The sequence below is a fragment of the Fundulus heteroclitus genome, chromosome 3, assembly GCF_011125445.2.
Source record: "Fundulus heteroclitus isolate FHET01 chromosome 3, MU-UCD_Fhet_4.1, whole genome shotgun sequence".
In the NCBI taxonomy this organism is placed as follows: domain Eukaryota; kingdom Metazoa; phylum Chordata; class Actinopteri; order Cyprinodontiformes; family Fundulidae; genus Fundulus; species Fundulus heteroclitus.
Window position 1 is genome coordinate 46,757,331 of NC_046363.1, and position 24,629 is coordinate 46,781,959.

A 24,629-nucleotide genomic window follows, 5' to 3' on the forward strand; every position below is an offset into this window, starting at 1 on the left:
TTTATCTTTAGATCTGCGGAGCGCGGGACGTCTCCGTCTAACTGGACCCGTGTGCCGCCTCCAAAGCGGGTCAGCTGGTGTCAGATGCAGACAGGAAGTGACACGTGGCGCTGATGGACCTGTCAGCTCAGGCTCATCTGATCAAACTGGTCCAGAACCAGCCAGCAGAACCAAGCCCAGAACATCTGGAGGCAGATGTCCAACGGTGCAGCTTCCTCTTTGAGCCTTCCTGTACTTCCTCAGCTGCTCCTGTAGTTCTGTGGGTTCCTCAGCTGTTCCTGTAGTTCTGCAGGTTCCACAGCTGCTCCTGCAGTTCTGCAGGTTCCACGGCTGTTCCTGCAGTTCTGCGGGTTCCACAGCTGCTCCTGCAGTTTGAAGCGTCACCAACAATCAGTGATCTTTGTGCATCTCCTTCAATAAAGCTGCACAGTGCTCTGAAAACAGCGGATTGTGAAGGTCTCAGCTCCAGCAGAAGGCTTGGATCTGCTGTGAGGAACAGTCAGAAGAGAAGAACCCCAGAAGGTTCTTCAGAAACCCTGGAGAACTCAGGAGCACTTTGCCAGTTTACAGGAAACTCTGTAATGATGAGACAAGGTTCCCAGAACTTCATCAGAACTTCTACAATTAAACACGAGGTTTTAAACTGGGACTAAACAACCTGACGTTCCTGAATCTGTTCATTTAGGTGAAGGAACACCTCGGTCCACAGTGACCTGAAGGGATGTTCTGGGATCAGGTTACAAGCGACCCGCTTACTGAACAAAGGTAGACATGGACACAGCTGATCCTAGAACGTGGGAACCCACTGAGAACACGGAACCACGGGACTGCAGCCTGACGGAGAACCAGAACCCTGTGGTTCTGCTCAGCTCTTCTGATGAAGACAGCAATCACCCCTCATACAGGAAGCGCTGTTATCTGCTGTTGCTAGGCAACAAACTGGTCTTTGGTCCACTGGTGGAGATGTAGGAGCTGCTCCACTTCTTGGCTCTGTTTGCTGCTCCCACAGCGCCACCGTGTGTCAGCTGGCAGCAGAGCAGCGGGCAGGACGCTTTGAATGACGATTTGATGCTATTAAGGCTTTGATTTGGTTCTGTGAGGAGACTGGTTCTCTGCAGAACTTACTGGACATGATGTTCCTCATGCTTCCCCCCTCTCCACCAGGAGATCCTGGACTCACGTGGACCCCGCTGCTGCTGAGTCTCCTTGAACCTCCTTAGCTGTCTGAGGTGGGAGCCAGATGTGCAGCTTTAGTCAGAACCGCCCCAGGTTCTGCAGGCCTTAGCATTACTCTGTTCTCCTAACAAGATAACATGTTCTGATTGTTCCAAAGAAAATGACTGTATGTGACCCAGACAGTCATTTTAACACGTTCTAACGTTACCAGTACAACAGGGGTCCCCAGCATGGGGCCCGCAGACACCAAGTAGCCCCCGAGGACCACAAGTGCTGCCCAAGAGCCTGTTCTAAAAAAGCACAATCCACCAGTGAGCTGTATCTAAAACTTTATTTTATTCCATTCCTGTTTATTCAATCTTGCATTCATATAGATTTAAAATAATAATATCTATAACAAAGCATGAAAACTGTGTTTCACCTAAAGTTAAGGTGAACCCTGAGTACAGGTAACCGTTTCAGAAAGGTTGGTGACCCCTGCAGTAGCGCCTGTGACGCCCCGGGTCAGCAGGGGGCGCTGTTGACACATCGACTGCAAAACAGAACAACGTCATCATGTCCCAACCAATAAGCGCAGCTGCCGCCTTCGCGGTTCCGCCCAGAAAGCATCCCGCCCTGATGACTGACTGACAGCTGAGTGGCGGTTTGGTTCGGTTCGGATCTCCGGGAGCAGGTAAACTTTTCTCGGTTGTGTTTTGGCCGGGAAGGACGGGCCTGCTGCTGGTCGTGGTTCTTCCTGTGGTTTGAGGCGTTATCAGTGTGTTCCTGAAGCTAACAGCCGAGCTAACAGCTAACCGCGTCTGCTGGTTGAAGTTAACGGCGGTTTAAGGTGGTTAAACTGGGCTTCCGAGTGGTTACTAGCCCTAGACTACCGGGTCAGAACCGCAGGGGCCCAGTTGGGTCATCGCTGTCAGAGTTTATCCCTCCTTCTGTCTGCAGAGCTAACCGGTGGCTAACTAGCAGCTAACTGCCGAATAGCAGCTTTAACTTTCCGCGCGCCAAATCGCGTGCACGTGATTCGAATACAGACGCTCTGTCCCTGTGCACGCGCCTGATTCCTGTGCACGCGCCTGGCAGTAACCTGCGCGGACAGATTGTTGCCAGGTTGAGTGAGCGGTTCCGTCCAGATTGCAGCAGCTTTAACAGAGAAACGGGGTTCGGCGGAAGTTCCTGTCGCTAACTGGGTCACCAGCGGTCCGCTTAGGGTTCGGCATCAGCGTGGCCGCGCACTCCTGCTGAGCTCTCAAACACGGTTCCGACCCGAAACCCAGCTGGTGCGTTCCATTTCCCGGCGCCCGTGTCCATGGTAACAGATGCTGGGAACCGGCAGAACTGGACCTGGTTCTGAGCCAACGTTAACACGCACTTAGACCCAATAAAAGTCCTTAAATGTTTCTATTTGTTACACTTTAATGCATAATTTTGTCACCTACTCGACTTTTATTTATTATTATTTTTATTAATATTATAATAATAATAATAATAATAATAATTATTATTATTATTATTATTATTATTCTAGTGTTAGAACCGTTCATTAGAACCACAGATGTTTGCCCCAGGCTGGGCGTATGACCTAATATTTATATCAGGGTATAAATCTATTGCCTCCATGGTAACGGTACATTAGATTTAAGGTTGAAAATGTTCCTAAAAAGCCAAGATAATGTCGGTTTTAGAACATTTTTATTTAGTAGAAAGCAGTAGCCATAATGAAGCCCAGCATTTATGCTGCATATTATTATTATTATTATTATTATTATTATTATTGTTTAAACGCACATAAACGGTCCTGTAAGAGCATTCTAAGCACTTCTAAGCGTACGGACGGCACCACAGTCCGCTGCCAGGACTCGTTACGTCACTCCTCGCTGCTCCAGACCTGCTCTGAGTTCTGCTGGTGGAAATGTTCCGGTCCGAGCTGCAGAACCACGCAGGTGTTGGAGCTAGCGCAGCCTCTGCTCCGTTTCTAACGCTAACTGCTCCACTTATCTCACAAAGTAATCCGGTCTAATGAACCTGAACCGGGTCGCTGACGCGGCGCCATGCCCCGCCCCCCCAGCTCAGGTGTGTGCGGGCTAGCCGGCGTGGAGGCAGGTGTGATGATGGCGGGCGTAGATCTGTGCGGTAGGCCCGGTTCTCTAGCTTCTCCTCTGTCCTCTGCTGGTTGACGTCCAGGACGCAGCGTCTCCTGTCAGGACCACAGCGGGACAGACATGAGCGGCGCCGGGGACGAAGAGGCCATGGACAGCTCCGCCGTGTCCGAGGAGGAGGTGGACGACCCGCAGACGGACGAGTCCGTTCCAGGCCGGAGCGGCTCCAAGATATCAGGTGAGAGCCTGCGGCGGTTCTGCTCGGGTCCGCCGGTTCTCCAGAACTCTGACACGCTTTGGTTCTGCAGACGTGGGAGAAATCATTGAAGGCAAGCGGGCCAAGAAGGCGGTGGAGAGGCTGGACTTCCAGGCTCCAAAAGCCAAGGAGAAGCTGAAGATCGCTGACGGTAAGACCCAGAGAGGCTTCCGCTGCAGAAAAGTTCTGATCCGGTTCTAAAACCCGACTGCTTGCTGGTTTGTGGCGTTTCAGGCGGCGGAGACAAACTGGGAGACATTCCTCGGACCAACTACGAGATCAACAAGCGGAAGGCGGAGGAGCTGAAGCTGCTGCACGCCATCCTGTTTGACCGACCCGGAAAGGTAGAACCCACCCGGAAGTGGGCCTGACGGCTCGGTACGCGTCAGAACTACCAGGTTCTTTTAGACCCGGTTACAGCTGCTCTTAGTCTGAGGTCAGAACCGGACTCTGACTGGGAGACCCGGTCACAGCAGAGTCCTCCACAGCAGTGTTCTGACCCGTTAGCCGTTGGGTCGACAACCAGAACCGGATCAAAGGCAGCTTAGCTGGGACTCCCGTCAGCTTCCTGGTACCAGCTGACGGGTCGGAACCGGCTCCTTCAGTAACAGCTTCCACGCTGAACAGAGTTGGTGCCGGTCAGCCGGTACTGATCCAGTCTAAACATCAACATGTCCAGTGGACAGTCGGTACCTTCTGGTACCATCAGAACCTGGATAACATCAGAGGTCATCTATAGCAGCGGTCTGGTTTGAGGCTCAGAACTTCCTAAATGGTCCGATTGCCTGCTAAGAACCACAGCCGTCTTCAGACCTGGTTCTTAACAGCTGATGGTCCCAGAACCAGTCCAGTTGGGTTCTGCAGCTGGGATTCTGTCCAGTAACGGTTCTGTGTTCTCCTCAGTCGGCCTCCGTCAAGAAGAACCTGCGGCTGTTTAACGGGTTTCCGTTCGAGGCGGGCAGCCCGGAGTTCACCAAGAAGCGCACGAAGATGCTCAAGTAGGTCCGCTCAGATGGTTCTGGGTCATCGGTCCGGTTCTGGATCTGATGACGAGGAGAGCGTGTTCGGTTCCGGTCCTCAGGTCCAATCCAGCTCTGTCTCTCACTTCAGGAGCTACAACCTGACCAACGCCAAGCTGAAGCTCGTCTGCACGGTTCTGGACCTGGAGAAGAAGGGAACCCAGTCGGACCTGGTCGACCGGATCCTGAACTTCCTGGTCGCCCCAAAGAACAGCGGCAAGGTGATGCGGCGCCTCCTCCTCAGGAGCAGCTCCTGGTTTCCCCGGTAACGCCTCCTGGTTCCCCCGGTAACGCCTCCTCCTTCCTTCACAGCGCGCTCCGGTGAAGAAGAAGAGGAGGTCCAAGAAGAAGCTGTCTGGAGACGACTCCAAAGCCCAGAGCAAGAGGAGCCGACCCAAAGCCCAGAGCTCCTCGTCCGGCGCCAAGAAGTCCAAAGCGGGCAGCAAGTCCAAAGCTATCGTGATGGACTCCAGCAGTGATGAAGAGGAGGAGGACGAAGAGAAGCTGGGAGCTTCAGTGGAGGCGCAGGGTTCTGATGGAGAGGAGAAAGCGTCAGAACCTGACGGAGAAGAGGAGGAGCACTCTGAGGAGTCAGAGGAGTCAGATGAGGTGAGTTCCCACGACCCGGTCCAAATGACCAGAATTTCTGACGGCGCCACATGTCCACTGGTTCTAATACAGCAAAATTATTCTGCTTATTTATTTTATGTAAATGTCAAATTAATCTATATGTGAGTTTTTCTGCTCGGTGTCGTCTGTAATCCGGGCGGTTCTGACCCAAACCCTCAGCAGTACTGAACTGGTTCTGGTTTCATTTCTCTTAGTCCTCCAAGCCCAAGTCCAGCAGAGGGAAGAAGAAGAACGCAGCAGAGAAGAGGCAGCGGACACCAGCGAAGAAGACGGCGCCTCCAAAGAAGAGACCAAAGAACCAAAGTCCAGACGAGTCTGACGGAGACAGCGGCGCTGAGGAGAAGGTACCTTCACCTCCACCTGACTGACTCACCTCCACCTGAAGGACTCACCTCCACCTGACTGACTCACCTCCACCTGACTGACTCACCTCCACCTGACTGACTCACCTCCACCTGAAGGACTCACCTCCACCTGACTGACTCGCCTCCACCCGACTGACTCGCCTCCACCCGACTGACTCACCTCCACCTGACTGACTCACCTCCACCTGACTGACTCCCCTCCACCTGACTGACTCACCTCCACCTGACTGACTCACCTCCACCTGAAGGACTCACCTCCACCTGACTGACTCACCTCCACCTGACTGACTCACCTCCACCTGACTGACTCGCCTCCACCTGAAAGACTCACCTCCACCTGACTGACTCACATCTACCTGACTGACTCACATCTACCTGACTGACTCACCTCCACCTGACTGACTCGCCTCCACCTGAAAGACTCACCTCCACCTGACTGACTCGCCTCCACCTGAAAGACTCACCTCCACCTGACTGACTCGCCTCCACCTGAAGGACTCACCTCCACCTGACTGACTCACCTCCACCTGAAAGACTCACATCCACCTGACTGACTCACCTCCACCCGACTGACTCCCCTCCACCTGACTGACTCGCCTCCACCTGACTGACTCACCTCCACCTGACTGACTCACCTCCACCTGACTGACTCTCCTCCACCTGGCTGACTCCCCTCCACCTGAAGGACTCACATCCACCTGACTGACTCGCCTCCACCTGAAGGACTCACCTCCACCTGACTGACTCACCTCCACCTGACTGACTCACCTCCACCTGACTGACTCACCTCCACCTCAGTGACTCGCCTCCACCGCAGTGACTCGCCTCCACCTGACTGACTCACCTCCACCTGACTGACTCACCTCCACCTTCTCTGTTTCAGCCAAAGAAGAAGAAAGTAGCAGCAGCTAAAACCAAGAAGGCCGACAGCAGCAGCAGCAACAACAACAGCAACATCAAACCAGGTGAGCTGCAGGTTCTGCTCAGGGTTCTGTTCTAAGGTCCGCTGGATCAGAACCAAAGAGATCAGACGCTGCTGCTGGAGGAGAAACTCCCCAGATGTTGGGTTCTGTTGTCTGCTAGTCAGAGGACAGAAAGAGACGCAGAACGTGTCAAAAAGAACAAACTGCAGCGACTATTATAGATTATTATAATATATTATAGATTATTATTATTATATATTATAGATTATTATTATTATATATTATAGATTATTATTATTATATATTATAGATTATTATAATATAGTATAGATTATTATAATATAGTATAGATTATTATTATATAGTATAGATTATTATAATATATTATAGATTATTATTATAATATAGTATAGATTATTATAATATAGTATAGATTATTATAATATAGTATAGATTATTATTATATATTATAGATTATTATTATTATATATTATAGATTATTATTATTATAGATTATAGATTATTATAATATATTATAGATTATTATTATAGATTATTATAATAATATATTATAATATAGTATAGATTATTATTATATAGTATAGATTATTATTATATAGTATAGATTATTATTATTATATAGTATAGATTATTATTATTATATTTTATAGATTATTATATTATAGAGCAGCTGCTGCTCTGAGGATCACAGACACACTGCTTCTGATCTCTGGTGGTCTCTGCAGCCGAGGACAGCTCTGACGATGATGAGCCGCTCATCAGGATGATAAAGAAAGCTCCAACAGACGATCAGCTGAAGGCGACGGTGGAGAAGCTCCTGAAGGAGGCCAACCTGGAGGAGATGACCATGAAGCAGATCTGTCAGAAGGTGAGAGGCCTGCACACCTTTAGCTCCACCTTTTCATCCCAGCAGTTTAACCACCAAAGCGCTGTGGGTCAGAAGGACATCGAGGGCTTTGCATCAGTTAAACATTTTTACCCGTCGTTAGTAACCCTCAGGTGCAAATCAAATATTTCACTCATATTTAAAAAGTGTTTGGCTTTAAAACTATTTCTGATTTCTTCCGTCTGTCTTTACCAAAGACGCCAACGGAGCCTCCACCGGCGCCACGCCTCGGTTCTGCTCCCAGGTCGGCTCCTGCCAGCCGTCCTCCGCATCGCTGCATCTCCGGTCCATCGTCTCTTATCGTAGAGAAAGGTCCACAGAATCCCCGCCGGGTATTTAGAACCGGTCCAAACATCTCGCTGTGTGGTGGAGGACGTCGGTGTCTCAGCGCGTCGTTGCTCTGCGTTTATCTGGCAGAGACCGCAGGAAGCAGCCGCGCCTCGTTGTCACTCTGACCGTAACTTTGGCACAACATCAGGATTAAAGTGTCTGCACTAAAAACAACTAAAGTTGGTTTTTAAGCAATATATAAAACATGAAACTTCATTTAAAATGCCTCTAATGTAGTCATTAATACGTTGTCAGTTAACTTTGTTGGTGGAAGCTGTTTTTAGATCCGTTGTGCGTCATTCAGCTTTAGCGATAAAATAACAAAAACCCGTTTAATAATGTTTCTCCACCACTCCTCCGCCCTGCAGACACCAACCTGCTCACACCGCCCCTCTGGAGCCCAGGAAGTCATTACAGGACTCTAAGTGTCCAATAAGTTTATTATTATTATTAATCGAACCAATAAGAGTTTAGCTTTTATTGAAGCAAAGCAAATAAAAAGCACTTTTATATTCAGAAGTGATGTTTGATGGTAAGATGCTTTCTGTGTACACGATGCCTGCTCTGCTGAAGTGCTGCTGAGCAACTCGCACCTTCAGCCGTTTGGCCAACAACTCCAGGACCAGGCTGCCTGCCTCAGGAACACGCTGAGGTAGCTCAGTCATTTCAACACAGCCCAGACTGGAAGGGTTGCTGGTTGAAATATTCCGGTCAGGTCCATGGTTTCCTCAGATTCCTGTCCGCCTGCAGCAGGTGGAGCGTCTTCTTCCTCCACGCCGTTCTCGTCTGTCTGCGTACGATTCCTCGCCGTAAACTTTCTGCTTGGAGTTGCTAGCATGTTATGCTAATGTTATGCTAGCATAGCCTCCCAGGTTCGCTCCATGTTATTCAGCCGGCTGTGGATGCCAGTGTGTAATGAATAAGTTGGTAAATGTCAGTTTTTACTCTTGGATTTTGTGAAATAAATCTCTAAATAAATCTGACTTATAGTCCTGAAATAACGGTAAGTCGACGGGGAGGAACCTCAGAATCACCATCTGAGGCGACTCTGGTGGTTCTGCTGCTTTTTATTCCTGCGCTGCTTTGGCTGAAAGTCGCTGACATGCTGGAAAATCTGTTAAAAAGGTTGAAATTCATTAATTTACTAACAGTGTTGTAGTTCCATAGGCCGGGTGTCATGGCTGCTGAGGAGGCGCGGTGAGGCGGGGGTGACAGGTAGCGGGGGCCTACAGGTAGCGGGGGCCTACAGGTAGCGGGGGCCGACAGGTAGGGGGGGTCTACAGGTAGCGGGGGCCGACAGGTGGGGGGGGTCTACAGGTAGGGGGGGGCCGACAGGCAGGGGGGGGGGGGGGGGACAGGTAGCGGGGGACTACAGGTAGCGGGGGCCGACAGGTAGCGGGGGTCTACAGGTAGCGGGGGTCTACAGGTAGCGGGGGCCGACAGGTAGCGGGGGTCTACAGGTAGCGGGGGCCGACAGGTAGCGGGGGTCTACAGGTAGCGGGGGCCGACAGGTAGGGGGGGGGTCTACAGGTAGGGGGGGGGGCAACAGGCAGGGGGGGGGGGGCGACAGGTAGCGGGGGACTACAGGTAGCGGGGGGCCTACAGGTAGCGGGGGGTCTACAGGTAGCGGGGGACTACAGGCAGCGGGGGGCCGACAGGCAGGGGGGGGCCGACAGGTAGCGGGGGACTACAGGTAGCGGGGGACTACAGGTAGGGGGGGGTCGACAGGCAGGGGGGGGACTACAGGTAGTGGGGGGCCGACAGGTAGCGGGGGTCGACAGGTAGCGGGGGTCGACAGGTAGCGGGGGACTACAGGTAGCGGGGGTCCGACAGGTAGCGGGGGGCCGACAGGCAGGGGGGGCCAACAGGTAGCGGGGGGACTACAGGTAGCGGGGGGCCGACAGGTAGCGGGGGGCCGACAGGTAGCGGGGGCCTACAGGTAGCGGGGGCCTACAGGTAGCGGGGGCCCGACAGGTAGCGGGGGCCCGACAGGTAGCGGGTGTCTACAGGTAGCGGGGGTCCGACAGGTAGCGGGGGTCCGACAGGTAGCGGGGGTCGACAGGTAGCGGGGGCCGACAGGTAGCGGGGGCCGACAGGTAGCGGGCCAAAATACCGCCCCCCGCTGCCAGTCTGAGCGTTCAGGGAGATTTCTCGTCTCGCTGTGGTTCTGCTGGTTTTTCCCACTGACACCAATCACAGGTTCCTGCTCACCTGTGTTCCAGGTGTTCGACACGTATCCGGAGCACGACCTGAGCAGCAGGAAGGACTTCATCAAACAGACGGTCAAGGCTGTAAGTTTCATCCTCATCATGCTTTAACACGGAGGAAGAGATTTAAAGTTTTAAACTCTAACATTGATCAAACGTTAAATGTTGAAAGGTTAATTTTCTGCTGCAGCTTTGTTCGGTTAAACCACCGTTTGGCGCCAGGGGGCGGAGTCCTGAAACAGGAAGTGAGTTCTGGTTCTCATGGCTCTGGTTTCCTGTCTCCTCAGCTCATCACATGAAGATGCTGCTGGACTCCACGGCTGTTTTTATTGAACTTTACTCCAGGTTTTATGTTGGATCCAGTTTCTAAAGAAGAAAAGGAAGTTTTTAGTGTTTTTGCCATAAAGCTGGTTTGTTTCCGTTTACCCAGACTTCAGGACATCTCTGCATCTGGAGAAATCTTCATTATCAGTCCCCCAGCAAAACTTTGGCCTTCTTCTGTTTCCTTAATAAATTTGTACATTTTTAACAAAACTGTTGAAGTGGTTTAATTTTAGGAGCTTCATACGAGCTCCAGCTCACACATTTCTACTGTCTGAAAATTTTTAAGAAGTTATTCAGTTCCTTTACAAAGTCACTTTTAACAAATCATCCTTAAGGTAGCCGCCATAATAAACGCTCCTGCTCCATCAGAACTGCCCTATAGAGCCAGAGGAGCCATGATCAGTGAGGAAGGAGACAGGAAAGGAGCCTGGATGCTCCCTATCATGGCTCCTTTGGCCTAGGAACCTCGCTACATGCCTTACCGACGCTAAGAACCCTTTAGGAATCCCACAATCCTTAGCGTGCCATGAGGTATCAGCACAGCCGCCTGACAGAAACCACCTAAAACATGCGCAGAGCAGAGAGCGTCTCTTTGTAGCTCGTGTCCAGTCCAGCGTTCTGTGACCCGTTTAAACTGGGAACGGTGGCTCTGATGTAAAGTGTTGCTGCGCTATGGAGGTCCGGTCACTGCATCCTGGTTCTAACGGGTCTGGGTTCTGGAGGAGGACACGGTCCGCTCAGCGGACTTTCACTTCAGGAACGGTTCATCAGTAGGAGGGAGAATAAAAAGACAGGATGACGGAGGCGGATGATATTACCTCAGATATTAATATAGAGCGAAACCTTGACCCCTACAACCGAGTTTCCAGCAGTGGTCAGAGCTGCAGGTAATAAACGTATTTATTCATTATCACTCAGTTATGTGACCTTTGCTTTATTAAACAGATTATGAACAGCAGTAAGTACACGATATTCAGAGTATGAATACATCTGGTTCCAGCTGCTGTGAGCTCCTTGACTTTTCATGGTGAATGAATCCTGCAGCTGTAATGAGACCTAAAACTGCAGAGGAGCGTCGTTACTTAGTACACACGAGTACACATGAGTACACATGGGTACGCGCTTACTGTGCGTAGTATGCATGAGTACACATGGGTACGCGCTTACTGTGCATAGTATGCATGAGTAGGGCTGGACGATATAGAAAAAAACATGGATAAAATAGAAATATTGATTGATATCGGTAATAATCAAAAAAATTAAAAACATATTTTAAGTGCAGCTCCGGCTGTTGGGAGGATGTAATGTCTGTAATATTAACCTACAGGCTAGAATGCACAAGGAAGGAAAACTGTTTTTCTATTGAACTTTTTATTCAACCACACGTCTATCCATCGATAAATATCGTTATTGAATAATCGTCCAGCCCTACGCACGAGTACGCGCTGTGGAGCCGCAGCCTGCGTACGTTCCACTCCTCCACCCGTCGCCTGCGTCTCCGGCTCTTTCTGCCAGCGGGACGAAGCGGACCGCAGCGTGTCGGATGGACTCGAGCTCCTAGAGGCGTTTTCTCTCCGGCGGGGAACCGCTGCCCTCCTGCAGTACGGCGCAGGGAGCGGCGGTGACGCCACCGGTCCTCACCACTTCCTGCTTGGAGCAGCTCGGCGCTGCTAGCAGGTCTCTGGTGAGGAGGAACCTGATCTCAAAGTCCGGATCTCACCGGTTCTGTTCTGCCTTCATGAAAACATCCCAAACCACCAGGATTCAGAGTCCAGAACCAGTCCTCGTTTCCTCTGTGCTCCCATCCTGTAATAATCTGCTAAAGTGCTCTGGATCCATAGCTTCCCAGACTCCCTGAGGTCTTTGACTAGGACTCGGTTCTGGTCCAGTTCCTGATCCTTTTCCCACGGTTTCCTTTGCTCCAGCCTGTAGATCGTCCCAGCAGCAGTCTAGAACCGAGCCAGCGGTGGCTCCCTGGTGACCTGCTGCAGTCACTCCCAGTTTTCCAGATGCTTTCTAAGAAAGTGGATCTGATGGTCCAGTTCTGGAGCTCATCGGGCCTGCAGAAACATTCTGGTTCTGTCTGGGCCCAGACTCAGTGGGACCAGGTTCCTGCAGGTGGAGGAAGGTCTGTCCCAGGAGAAGCTCACAGGGTTCCTGGTTTCACCGACAGAGATGAGGAGGATGAAGATGGACCGGTCCGTAACGCCATGCCTTCATGTTTCACCTAGAGCTGCAGTTTTATCCCGTCAGGCTCACTCTTCATCTCCATCCCGCTCCGGCTCACTCTTCATCTCCATCCCGCTCCGGCTCACTCTTCATCTCCATCCCGCTCCGGCTCCCTCCTCGTGTCTCAGAGTCCGTTCCTCAGTGGACCAGAACCTTTATGAGCCCCTCTGCTTTTCCTAAAGCATCCACGGGATCATCTGCAGGAAAAGGACCCGACTCTCTCCATCCTCTACTGCTGTCCTCCTTCAGCTCTGCGTCCTCATTGGCTGCCGCTCTCCCCCAGCAGCCAATAGGTGGTCATCTTTCCTTTGCCCTTGATGTCGATGGTTCCTCGGAGCTCCAGCTGGAAGCAGTTAAACTCCATGAGAACGTCCCGGGTCGCTGCTGACACGTGGATCTTCAGCGCTGCAGACAAAGAAACAGACGGGTTATTCACCTGCTGCTGGTACCGGTTCTGGTCCAGACCTGTTTCTGCTGGTTTAAAAAGTGAAATCAAATGGTCTTTAGAGCTTGGAACCTCTGGATGTGTGGGAATGATCAGAGTGGTGCATTACAGGACGGGCTGTAAAGATGTTCAACAGAACCAGAATCAAACTGGGAAGGAGGCCGTTGGTCAACCAGCCCTCCTCACTAAGACCGTCAGAACCGTCAGAACCGACAGAACCGAGTTCAAAAACATAATAACAGAGAAACTGAACAGACTGAAAAATCTGACCCAACCACAATCTAAAGACATCTCCGCAGCTCCTGGAGAGACATTTAAAGTTTCTTCACTCCAAGAGACTCCAAGGGCACAACATGTTTTTAAGGGCTAAAAATGTGGACTTTGCAGGATATGTTGCTTTTAAAGGGACCTAGTCACGTACCACGACTTTACAACTTTCCACGCCAGTCGCTCACTCTGGTTGCACACAAAGATTCTACGATTAAATTATTGCAATTTGTTGCCTTTTTATATTGTATTTCTCTTTTATACCTGTTTTTGCTCCACCTGTTAAACAAACTCTTTTGTGTATATTTACCATAAGAAGAACACATGACTGGAGGGATAATATTGTGCAAGTGCACAACTAGCAGACAATGAGAATCAATGGAGCGGAGCAAGTCAGCAACGCTCAGCAATGTGTGAAAAGAAAGAGGTAAAATATAAGATCAGGTGATGGTCTTGGACCTCGCTGAGCTGTGCCGTTACTGCGAGGCGTTGCAGGACGGTCAGCTGGCGCGACAGTAGCTGCGTCAGCTGCCGCCATCTTGCCTCTGATAGCTACTGATGGCACAACGACGTTTATATCTGCTGAGTAACCCTAACCCTGTTCAGCCTCAAAAAGGACTCAGTGCTCAGTGTCAGGACGATCGATTGGTGTATCTTGTTTTATTTGAAGATGAATAGAAGTCTGATTTTTGTTTTTTACAGTAAAGTACGTCTCTAGGCGCCTTTAAAGCAGCCATGCTGCTGTTTTCAGTGCAGCAGCTTCTCTGACCAGCAGGGGGCAGCAACCGTGATGCCAGCAGTTCTCTGAGGGTACTAAATATCTAGAATCAACACATTAAAATGATTCATTCACAAGACCCGATCACCGAATCGCACAGTTCATTCATGCAGAGTGACACAGCGCCTCCTGGATGAGTCTGGACCGACCCGTCCTCGCTGTGACACAACGCCTCCTCAGCCCGGCGCTGAACAGCCCCTGCCTGTTCGCCGTGTCGCTCGCCGTGATTTTCCAACAGCTGATGTGTTGAGCAACAGAAAAACAAACCCTTGTCCCCATTGTCCAAACAGAGGCGCTATGTCACAATGTGAACGGATCCCGTCCTGATTTGCAGTAGCCCTACTGTGCATTAGGTGGCGCTGTCTCTCCCTCAGTGAATCTCTATCATACGTTCTGAGGTAGAGAACGCGGCTGTTCCTCCTGACCGGCTCTCGCTGTCCTTAGGATGGAGCAGCAATGTTTAACATGAGGAACAAACTCACCCTCTCCGGTGGACTCCATGCGTGACGAGGTGTTGACGGTGTCCCCGAACAGACAGTAGCGAGGCATCTTCAGACCCACGACTCCTGCACACACTGGCCCTGCACACAGGAGAGAAATTAGGCCACTGATCTGGTCTGTGGTTGGATTTACTGCTCCATCTACGGTCCTGGCCTCACATTTGGTCCTCACATAAGTGTCTTGACTGACAGAACCAGAACCTGGACACAAGCAGCTGTAATTATCTACCTGAGATCTGCCTTATGGTGCGTTCACACTGAATGTGATTCTGAACTTGATTCCCGTGCCGTCGCTCATTTGACATTTCGTCAGCAATCGTGTGGCCAACGGGGACAACGCTCCGCCGCGTCATCAGATATAAGCAGCTTCTCTCCGCTTGCCCTGTTCAACTCAACATGGCAGACCGGGTTCTGGAGCTCCAAGCGGGTCACGGTGCTGCATTTAATGGGCGAAGCTGATCAACGGTCCCTGCGGGTTCACCAGAACCTCCAGGAGCTCTGGCTGGACTACAGGCGCTTCCGTCTGTCCAGGATCCAAAACTGTTATCTGGCTTTGGGACGGATGACCCAGCGGTACGGGAAGAGGCGCTTTGGAGGTCAGACAGCGGTAAGCAGAGCAGGAGGCCGGGCAGAGAGAGCCTGAGCGGGGCAGAGGAGGCGGCATTTGTCCAGGACCTGCTCTGGCGCTACCAGACAACGACTGATGATTGAGTTAACAGTCCTAAATTAAAATTACCTTTTTCAAAGCCATCCACCAACCCCAAAAAAACATTCCTTCCTTCGTCCCATGTCAACATTCATTTCTCTATCACCCATTTTAAATGAAAAAAGCTTGTTCTCTGCTGCGCTCCTTCACTGTGTCACAATCACATGCAGTCCCTGATTGGTAGAAAGAAAAGTTCAGATTGTCAGCAGAACCTTGGAAAACCATCAACACAGCCAGCCACTGCATCCAGAAACTGTATTTCTCAGAGATCATGTATGAAGTCTGCTTTTTGACTCAAGCTCATCTGAGCTGGACAGAAAGACTGAAAACCGTCTTCTGTGGACAGATGAGTCTACATCTCGGCTGGCAGACCATTCTGATAGAGTCTGTATGTCTGTAGAGGAGCTCGGTTCAGATCCTGAAATGTTTGGAGCTTCATGGTAAATGGTAAATGTACTTGTATAGCGCTTTAACTAGTCTGACGACCTCCAAAGCGCTTTACACTACAGTTCAGTCACCCATTCACACCCTGGCGGTGGTGAGCTATGTTAGCAGCTACAGCTGCCCAGGGGCGGACTGACAGAGGCCAGGCTGCCATGCACCGGCGCCATCAGGCCCTCTGACCACCGCCAGAGGGCCTGATGGTCTTCATTCAGAGCAGAATCACGTGATCCTGGACTATCGAATGGTAAGAATCTGGGATTCAGCAGAACGGAGACTCTTCCAATGAGAAACTGCAACAAGTTATAAATGATTCAAAACTGCCCCCATAAAGAAGACCAGGAGTCGTCTCTTTATAACCAGACTTTAGTGAGTCTGGATCAGACTCTGGGTTTCCCAACATGAATCCAGGGAAGACTCTGACCTGTTTAACATGTTTCCTCACCGCTGTGTATTCCGATCCTCAGCTTCAGCTGCTGCTCCGGTCGGTGGCGGATCCTGAAGGTTCGGACGGCGGCCAGCAAGGCGAGCGCCATGCGGGCGATCTCCCTGCCGTGCAGCTTTCCATTCCTCACTGGCAGCCCTGAGACCACCATGTAGGCGTCACCAATGGTCTCCACCTGGGTGCCTCAGGACAACAACACCGTGTTAGAGCTCTGCTGCGTCCATTCAGAGTTTTATCCATTAACGTTTTAATGTTTTCAGTTGGACCGCAGGAAGATTAGTAACCGCTTCGGTGGAAACTAATGGATCCTAATAAATGAATGTCAGGGATTGATTTCTACAGCTTATCTTAAAATTATTACATCTGACCAAAGTGATTTCCACATCAAACTGCTTTGTTCTCATAACTCTGGAGACATTTAAAAAAATAAAATGTTATTCTGAGAGATCAGCTCTGTTGGGTGTGATCCCAGCAGCTCAGTGCCTTTAGCCTGGTCTGAGCTTCCCCCCGACCGAAGCAGCTGAAAACAGTTTTCACCTTATAAACATCAAAGTTGTCAATGATGGCATCAAAGCAGGTGTAGAGGTCGTTGAGGAGAGTCACCACCTGCAGAAATACAAACACACATTCTATTCAGGTTTCAGATGTAGTTTGGACTTAGTAGGTGTAAACCTCTCCTGAGGAATCTCTAGACTTTCCAAAAAAAGGTAAAAAACAAAACAACTGGACTTGTTTTCCGTAGTTGAAGACGTTTTCCTTCATCTCCAGGAAGCTTTCTAAATTCAAAAAGTCTGGAGTAATGTGGAGTACCAAGCTTTATACTACTGCCTAACAAAGGCCTTGTAATGGCTTAGATAACATGCAGATTCAACAGAAACAGGTCCACCTCTTAGTAATGGGCGGTCGTTAAAGTCATTAAACCAGCAGATTGAACCTAAGGCCTCCTCCTTTCTAGAGTTATCGAGAGACATGGGGGGTGGGGGGGGGGGGGTTTGTGTATGTAATGTAATGACACTCAGAGAGAAAAACACAGCGTTCAGATTTCAGGATCAGTTGCCCCAACCCCTAACCCACTAACTTCAGACTAGGTGACTAGGTTTACCCCCACAAGTGAATTTCTCCACTGTGAGATCAATAAAGCTTATCTTATCTTATCTTAGATTTCCCTCTGCTTCCAGTGTTTATGCTGAGCTAATGTAACCTATGACCTCACGGGGGTTAGGGTTAGCTAGCCCTGCTACAACATCAGCTGCAGGACCAGGGAAATACCTCTTCCTGAGCTAAATTTTTTTATTCCATTATTATATTTCCTGGGACAGCTTCTGCCAGGGACAGGTCATTCAAAACGGGGACGTCTAGTCATCATGCCCTCTGCTTCCAGTGTTTATGCTAAGACAAGCTAAGCTAACTGTTTATCTTTGCTTTGTACCCTAAGATAGGCCAACAGTTCCTCCAGTCTTTGTCCCATGCTAACTAGCAGCTTGGAAATTACCTCCATGGGCGTACTCTCTGCAGAAAGGGCGGTAAAGCCAATGATATCGCTAAAGTAGATGGTGACCGAGTCAAAGGCTTCAGCTCGAACCGTCTCACCACGCTTTAGCTGCTCTGCCACTGAGCTGTACACAAGGAGAAACATCAATAGTATCAGTACTGTGGTAGTATCTGGTAAATACTGACTGTGGTAGTATCTGTTAAGTACTAACTGTGGTAGTATCTGGTAAATACTAACTGTGGTAGTATCTGGTAAATACTGTGGTAGTATCTGGTAAGTACTAACTGTGGTAGTATCTGGTAAATACTGTGGTAGTATCTGGTAAATACTAACTGTGGTAGTATCTGGTAAATACTGTGGTAGTATCTGGTAAGTACTAACTGTGGTAGTATCTGGTAAGTACTGACTGTGGTAGTATCTGGTAAATACTGACTGTGGTAGTATCTGGTAAGTACTAACTGTGGTAGTATCTGGTAAGTACTGACTGTGGTAGTATCTGGTAAGTACTAACTGTGGTAGTATCTGGTAGAGCAGGGCCTCAGCCTTGCGTTTCTCCTCGTGGTAAGCCTGGGTTCGTTCCTCCACCAGCTCCTCCAGGTTGTTGGCGTACTGCTCCATGCGGGACAGCAGATTGTCCAAAATGTTGTTCCTGGACTCTCTGGAAATGTAGAGGACACCATGTTGACTATTGTACAGCTAAACTTCAAACTGAACTTTAGAAAAGTTCAACTTCTGCTCTAAACTCCACAATGAGAAGTGAGATGTGCCAGAATGTGAAGAAATAAAAGTCCTCATAACTCTGTCTTGTCTGACCATAACCTTTGAGCAGACTGGACTTCCTCAGGCAGCTTCAGGGTTTGCAGCAAGATGCTGCAGACCTATCAGTCTGTGTGGAGAGCCTGATCTCCTCTGCCATCATCTGTTGGGGCCGCAGCATCAGAGCTGCTGACTTCAAAAAGCTCAACAAGCTGATGAAGAAGGCCGGCTCTGTTCTGGGGACTCCTCTAGAACCTCTGGAGAGGATTGAGCAAAGAAGGATTGTTCTTAAAATGAAGACCATTATGGACCACCCTGAGGATGCTCTTCATCAGACTGCTGTAGAGCAGCAGAGAGTCTTCAGTCAGAGCTGCTCCAGATCCGCTGTAAGACAGAAATCTGCAGGAGATCCTTCCTGCCTGCAGCCGTCAGCGCCTACAACTCCGTGAAGAAACCCCATAACATGAGTTCCCTCTGGCATTAATAAAGTATTTTAACTGCATTTGAATCCATCTAAACAAGTAGCTACTCTGCACCTGAGAGAAAATGTCATTATGGTATTTTATTGTAGATCTTAATCAGATAACCCTGTAGCAACCTTTAAAGAATCAGTTCCCTGCTTAATTTCCTCAGTGTCACAGAACCACCAGCAGAGGGCAGCAATTTAACTTCTTTATAAATTAATGCTCTTATTGATAGTGTTATTTTCTCATTATTCATGACCTTGCATTGTTTGTTGTTATTTTAATTTTTGTTTTCTGTCTTTTTTCTCTTCATAGAAGCTGTGACATCATCCAGGAGAGGCAGGTCATCTGAGCTGCTGCTGTCAACATCTTCATCTTTAGATGATCCAGCTGGTTCTGACCGTTTCTCTCCTAGACGCACCGGCTGGCTGAGCTTTACTTAAACTGAACTCTCCTTCATCCTCTGGACCTGAAAACTGGATCAGAGTTTATCTGCTTGTCTGTGTTCCTCTCCTAGATGAACCCCCTCTGACATAGAAAGGACTCCTGGATCAGAGCTTCTGGGCGCTTTTTGTAGGCATCTTCCTGATAAGTCAAGCGCTTTGGTTCTGTTCAGACCAGCCAGTTGACGCCCAGTGGTCCAACTCCAGAGGTTCTACATGCGCTAGATGTTTACCAGCTGGTGCTTCGTTAATAAAGACTCCTCCAAGGCTGAGGTCTTCTGGTGCATGTACGGTGAAAAAAGAGAAACCTGAAGACTGAAGCCAGGACACGATGAAAGACGCACATTTCAGTAAGAGGACATTTCAAAGTGCCAAACATGAAGAGAACCAAGAAACAGGAACGTTCACTGCAGGCGATAACAGAACCCTAGTGGGGTTGTTGGTGTGATTCCAGGAGTTAAACTAACTTATTCCTAAATGGTGGAATAACTCCTCCTGCACATTAGTGCGGCTCCTTTAACATCTACTTTAAAATGCTCTTAAAGGTGCACAGCCTCGTTATTTGACTTTTTATTTATATGTCAGCATCTCACTCTGGTTGCACACAAAGTTTTTATGAAGGATTATCACGTCCTGCTGTCGTATTAGTTGTTATTTTGGTGTTTTATGCTTTGCTCAGTATATTAGTAACTAAAGCTTTCCTGTTTATTTTTAATAACAACGGAGGTACGTCACCAAAGCATGCGCAGCAGGGGATAAAACAAGGAAGCAGCTAACGGCTCCACACCTGGAGACCTGAGATGTCCCAGGAAAAGGAACGGATTCATCTCAGTGTTCGGGGTTAGCGGCGTGCGGTCGTGTTGCTGAGTCAGCGACTGAACGCCAGCAGCGGTCCGCTGAGGCTCCAGGTTCATCCAGGAGGTTTCCTGAGAGAGAAACTCTGACCCAGCCTGGAGATTAAACTGAACCGGACCGTTTGATAACTGGGACGAGCTGACCTGGAATGCTTGGACTGAACTGGACTCTGAATTTCTTACTTGTTGTGTTTGCGCAGCAGCAGGCGGATGTGGTTGAAGTCGGGTCTCTCTGTCGGCTCCTCGGCCCAGCAGCGCTGCATCAGCTGACCCAGCTCAGGGCTGTGACTCTGCAGGTCCACAGTGGGCCTCAGGCAGGGCCACTCGCCCAGAATCACCCGGTCCACGATCTCTGCAGAGGCACCAGGACACTCACAACAACCATGTTGGCTTTTGTTGGTCTGCAGAACTAAACAGAACCCTCGTCTTATTGTCCTTTCCTGAGCCGGACCTTCTCTGGTTTACCTTTCGCGCTGAGTAGTTCTCCCTCCAGGTAGAAGGCTCCTCGACGCAGCGCCACCTCCTGCAGGATGATCCCAAAACTGTAGACGTCCCCTTTTTGGGTTCCCTGGTGAGGAGCAGAGTCCATCCGGAGCAGCTCTGGAGAGACCCACAGCTTCTCTGCACGACACCCAATGAAAGGCAGGTTGGCTTTCATTCAAAAACAGCTTTTATTCTGACAAGGTTGACCCTGTGCTCTTCCTGTAGCCAGCAGTAGAAGAAGAGGAGACTCACGGGCGTAGTAGGCGTGAGCATCGCTTCCTGAGTCAACGTCCGACCTGAAGCTGGACAGGCCGTAGTCGGTGATCTTCAGGACAAAGCGGTTGTCGACGACGCAGTTTGACGACTTGAGTTTACCGTGAGAGAAGATGACGCTGTTGTGCAGGAACACCATGCCCTGAGGACAGAGAGACAGGGACTGAGAGACGGTCCCCACAGGAGGCGGAGACAGGCTGGTGCACCTGAAGCTCACCTTTACGATGTCGTTGATGAGGGAGAACTTAAACATCCAGTCCAGGGTGATGCTGTCATTCTCCAGGATGTCCTGAACACACGCAGGACAGGAAGCCAGAGGGACAGGAGGACAGGTGAGTGACAGACAGGTAAGTGACAGACAGGTAAGAGGCAGACAGGTGAATGTCAGACAGGTGAGTGACAGACAGGAAGTGGCAGACAGGTGAGTGGCAGACAGGTGAGTGGCAGACAGGTAAGAGGAAGACAGGTGAGTGGCAGACAGGTGAGTGTCAGACAGGTAAGAGGCAGACAGGTAAGTGGCAGACAGGTAACAGGCAGACAGGTAAGTGGCAGACAGGTAAGTGGCAGACAGGAAGTGGCAGACAGGTAAGTGACAGACAGGAAGTGGCAGACAGGTAAGTGGCAGACAGGTAAGAGGCAGACAAGTAAGAGGCAGACAGGTAAGTGGCAGACAGGTAAGTGGCAGACAGGTAAGTGGCAGACAGGAAGTGGCAGACAGGTAAGAGGCAGACAAGTAAGTGGCCGACAGGTAAGTGACAGACAGGAAGTGGCAGACAGGTAAGAGGCAGACAGGAAGTGGCAGAGAGGTAAGAGGCAGACAGGAAGTGGCAGAGAGGTAAGAGGCAGACAGGTGAGTGGCAGACAGGTAACAGGCTGACAGGAAGTGGCAGACAGGTGAGTGGCAGATAGGTAAGAGGAAGACAGGTAACAGGCAGACAGGTAAGTGGCAGACAGGTAAGTGGCAGACAGGTGAGTGGCAGACAGGAAGTGGCAGACAGGTAACAGGCAGACAGGTAACAGGCAGACAGGTAAGTGGCAGACAGGTGAGTGGCCGAAAGGTAAGTGGCAGACAGGTAAGAGGCAGACAGGTGAGTGACAGACAGGAAGTGGCAGACAGGTGAGTGGCAGACAGGAAGTGGCAGATGGTGAGTGACAGACAGGAAGTGGCAGACAAGTAAGTGGACGACAGGTAAGTGGCAGACAGGTAAGTGGCAGACAGGTGAGTGACAGACAGGTAAGTGGCAGACAGGTAACAGGCAGACAGGAAGTGGCAGACAGGTAACAGGCAGACAGGAAGTGGCAGACAGGTAACAGGCAGACAGGTAAGTGGCAGACAGGTAAGTGGCAGACAGGTAAGTGGCAGACAGGTAACAGGCAGACAGGTAACAGGCAGACAGGTAACAGGCAGACAGGTAACAGGCAGACAGGAAGTGGCAGACAGGTGTGCTGTACCTGCAGGCTGCCTCGGGGACAGTACTCAGTGATGGTGCAGATGTTGGGCGGGTCGATGCACGCGCCGATGAACCTGGTCAGGTGTTCGTTCTGGACATCTCTCATCTGAACAAGAACACATTCATTCAAACTTGTCCAGGAACATTGTGGAGCAGAAGGTCGGTTCTCCGGGCCGGTCCAACAGAACCAAAATATGCCCAGAAACGTGACCTGCTGCTGTGTGGGTTCTTCTGGGAGCATCTTCAGCCTCACAGTGAAGCACACAGCTCAGAAGTTCTGGACGGAAAAGGGTTCACTCACATGTTTGAGTTCAAACAGAACCTTCCTGTTCAGCTCGATCCGCTTCTTGTTGGAGTATTTTATGGCCACAACGTTCCCCTGGACGGAAGAACAGAATCGCTGAGAATGCTCTTCTAATCAACCCAGAAGCTGTGATCCCATCTTCCTCATACCTGTTCTAACTCCTCATCCTCTCTGCAGGTGAAACCCACCTTGTAATATCCGGTTTTTGCAAAGACCTGCAGGATCCCGTCTCCGGTGGCCAGGGAGCCGTAGTTGGAGCCTCTCTGGGGACCAGATCACACATCTTCAGGTTAGCAGGGTTATGGAAGGACCAGAACTTAGTGCTGGCTTCTGGAGGGAACCTCCTGGTTCTGTTGGACTCTGGTACCTGGTACCTGGTGTGTGAGTGGACTCACCAGAGACAGGGTGATCCGGCTGCCGCTCCGTAGAACCTTGTCCAGGTTGCTCATGTGAATGTCGTCCCAGGAGATCCTCCAGAGCTGGGCCACCAGCTCCTTCTCCAGCTTCATCTTCCTGCACCAGAGGACAGAAGGCGCTGACCAATGGATCCAGACAGAACCCCAGAGGGTTCTGCTGCTGCTCAGGACTGTGGACTGGTTCTGGATGAGACTGCTGGGTTAGAGTTTTGTTGGTCTTTCATGATCCCTGAATCAGAACCTGACGTCAGGTCCATCAGAAGTTCCCTCAGCTGAAGGCAGATTCTGGAGGAACCTTTGGGTCAAATCTAAACGGGTTCTGTAGCAGCAAAGCAAGTCCGATTATCCACACAGAATCTCAAAGGGTTCTTCAAGCGGCAGGAGAACAAGGAGCGCTGAGCGGTCTCACCTTGGTGGATCAGACTGGGAATACTGTCCAGAACCAGAGCAAGAGAAGCTATCAGATCAGTCAGAACCATACCTGAACCAACACCGGTCCAAAACAGATCCCAGTCTGACTAAAAACATGAAACCAGTCCAGTACAAGAACCCTCTTCTCAACATAATGGTTCTGACCTGGTTATTTAAAATCTAGCCCAAAACCTAAAATTCAGCACAAAACCACAGTTAAATCTGGGCCAGAACCAAACACCAGGTTCTACGTCAATCAGGTCCAGAATCAGAACTCATCAGGTCCAAATAAATCCTGGGAACAGTTCAATAAAACAAAACCACCTGAAATCCATCATTTACACTGGTTTAAACCAGTTTGAAACCAGTTTAAATCAGTACGCCGGATCCTGGTTCTGTTTCTGATCAGTAGTGGAGGTCACATGACCCAACGGCGGCTCTCACCTGAAGATGAAGATGGCGATGGTCAGTGTCATGGTGAGGATGAAGAAGACCACGATGGAGACCATCTCATGGATGGTGATGGTTTCTGTGGGAGACACAAGGACGTTCACTCATTGGTCCAAAACCACCAGAACCTTTCACAGAGCCACGGATAGCACTGCCCTCTGGGCTCATTAGAAACTGGAGCTTAAGAACCTTTTAATCTATCTCACCCAACAGAACCATCTGATCTATTGGAACCAATAGAACCGTCAGATGGTTCATTCCTCCTTTATTTTAATACACAAACTCACTGCAGAGATTCTTTGACCAGAGACTGAGCTCAGGATGAGGTTCTGTTGGACCAGAGACTGAGCTCAGGATGAGGTTCTGTTGGACCGGAGCCTGAGCTCAGGATGAGGTTCTGTTGGACCGGAGCCTGAGCTCAGACTGAGGTTCTGTTGGACCAGAGACTGAGCTCAGGATGAGGTTCTGTTGGACCGGAGCCTGAGCTCAGGATGAGGTTCTGTTGGACCGGAGCCTGAGCTCAGGATGAGGTTCTGTTGGACCGGAGCCTGAGCTCAGACTGAGGTTCTGTTGGACCAGAGACTGAGCTCAGGATGAGGTTCTGTTGGACCGGAGCCTGAGCTCAGGATGAGGTTCTGTTGGACCAGAGACTGAGCTCAGAACTAGGCCTGGTACTGATCAGTGGGTTTCGCTAACTCTGTAACCTGAAATTATTATCTTGCTCTGATTCTGGTTCTGGTACCGATCATCACTACTGCTGATCTTGAATGAGGGTATCATGTTCTGACCCA

The 24,629-nt window shown here is 50.0% G+C and overlaps 2 protein-coding genes across 5 annotated transcripts in view; one reads left to right on the forward strand and one right to left on the reverse strand.

The window, feature by feature from the left end:
- Positions 1-1,736: 1,736 nt before the first annotated feature.
- dek (DEK proto-oncogene) lies at positions 1,737-10,433 on the forward strand. 2 transcript variants are annotated; one of them, XM_036135631.1, is made up of 13 exons: positions 1,815-1,849; positions 3,355-3,416; positions 3,447-3,507; positions 3,578-3,676; positions 3,760-3,869; positions 4,429-4,523; positions 4,636-4,765; positions 4,857-5,153; positions 5,369-5,518; positions 6,423-6,504; positions 7,209-7,351; positions 9,922-9,990; positions 10,194-10,433. In XM_036135631.1, exons 2-13 carry the CDS (start codon positions 3,393-3,395, stop codon positions 10,203-10,205), a joined length of 1,272 nt encoding a protein of 423 aa, XP_035991524.1. In that variant the 5' UTR covers positions 1,815-1,849; positions 3,355-3,392; the 3' UTR covers positions 10,206-10,433. The 2 variants fall into 2 exon arrangements, with proteins under 2 accessions (XP_035991523.1, XP_035991524.1); XM_036135630.1 differs by having other exon boundaries at positions 1,737-1,849; positions 3,355-3,507; positions 10,194-10,280.
- Positions 10,434-11,148: 715 nt separating this feature from the next.
- LOC105920525 (atrial natriuretic peptide receptor 1) overlaps positions 11,149-24,629 on the reverse strand; it is a 47,579-nt gene continuing 34,098 nt past the window's right edge. For 2 of the 3 annotated variants that reach the window (XM_036135632.1, XM_036135635.1), the window contains 15 exons: positions 23,833-23,917; positions 22,957-23,074; positions 22,711-22,824; positions 22,559-22,636; positions 22,259-22,363; positions 21,024-21,095; positions 20,786-20,948; positions 20,516-20,671; positions 20,234-20,402; positions 18,045-18,191; positions 17,534-17,657; positions 16,579-16,647; positions 16,042-16,216; positions 14,432-14,530; positions 11,149-12,864 (listed from right to left, as the gene is read on the reverse strand). In XM_036135632.1, the coding sequence (XP_035991525.1) occupies positions 12,719-12,864; positions 14,432-14,530; positions 16,042-16,216; positions 16,579-16,647; positions 17,534-17,657; positions 18,045-18,191; positions 20,234-20,402; positions 20,516-20,671; positions 20,786-20,948; positions 21,024-21,095; positions 22,259-22,363; positions 22,559-22,636; positions 22,711-22,824; positions 22,957-23,074; positions 23,833-23,917 (1,820 nt within the window). In that variant the 3' untranslated portion in view covers positions 11,149-12,718. The remainder of the gene's footprint in view (positions 12,865-14,431; positions 14,531-16,041; positions 16,217-16,578; positions 16,648-17,533; positions 17,658-18,044; positions 18,192-20,233; positions 20,403-20,515; positions 20,672-20,785; positions 20,949-21,023; positions 21,096-22,258; positions 22,364-22,558; positions 22,637-22,710; positions 22,825-22,956; positions 23,075-23,832; positions 23,918-24,629) is intronic. The other variant, XM_036135634.1, reaches the window with a different exon arrangement.

Excerpts from the sequence above, each read along its gene's own strand:
- dek (XM_036135630.1), top strand. The coding sequence starts at position 3,393 with ATGAGCGGCGCCGGGGACGAAGAGGCCATGGACAGCTCCGCCGTGTCC. Across the intron at positions 5,154-5,368 it reads AGTCAGAGGAGTCAGATGAG|TCCTCCAAGCCCAAGTCCAG; the intron begins GTGAGTTCCCAC and ends CATTTCTCTTAG. Across the intron at positions 6,505-7,208 it reads CAACAGCAACATCAAACCAG|CCGAGGACAGCTCTGACGAT; the intron begins GTGAGCTGCAGG and ends TGGTCTCTGCAG.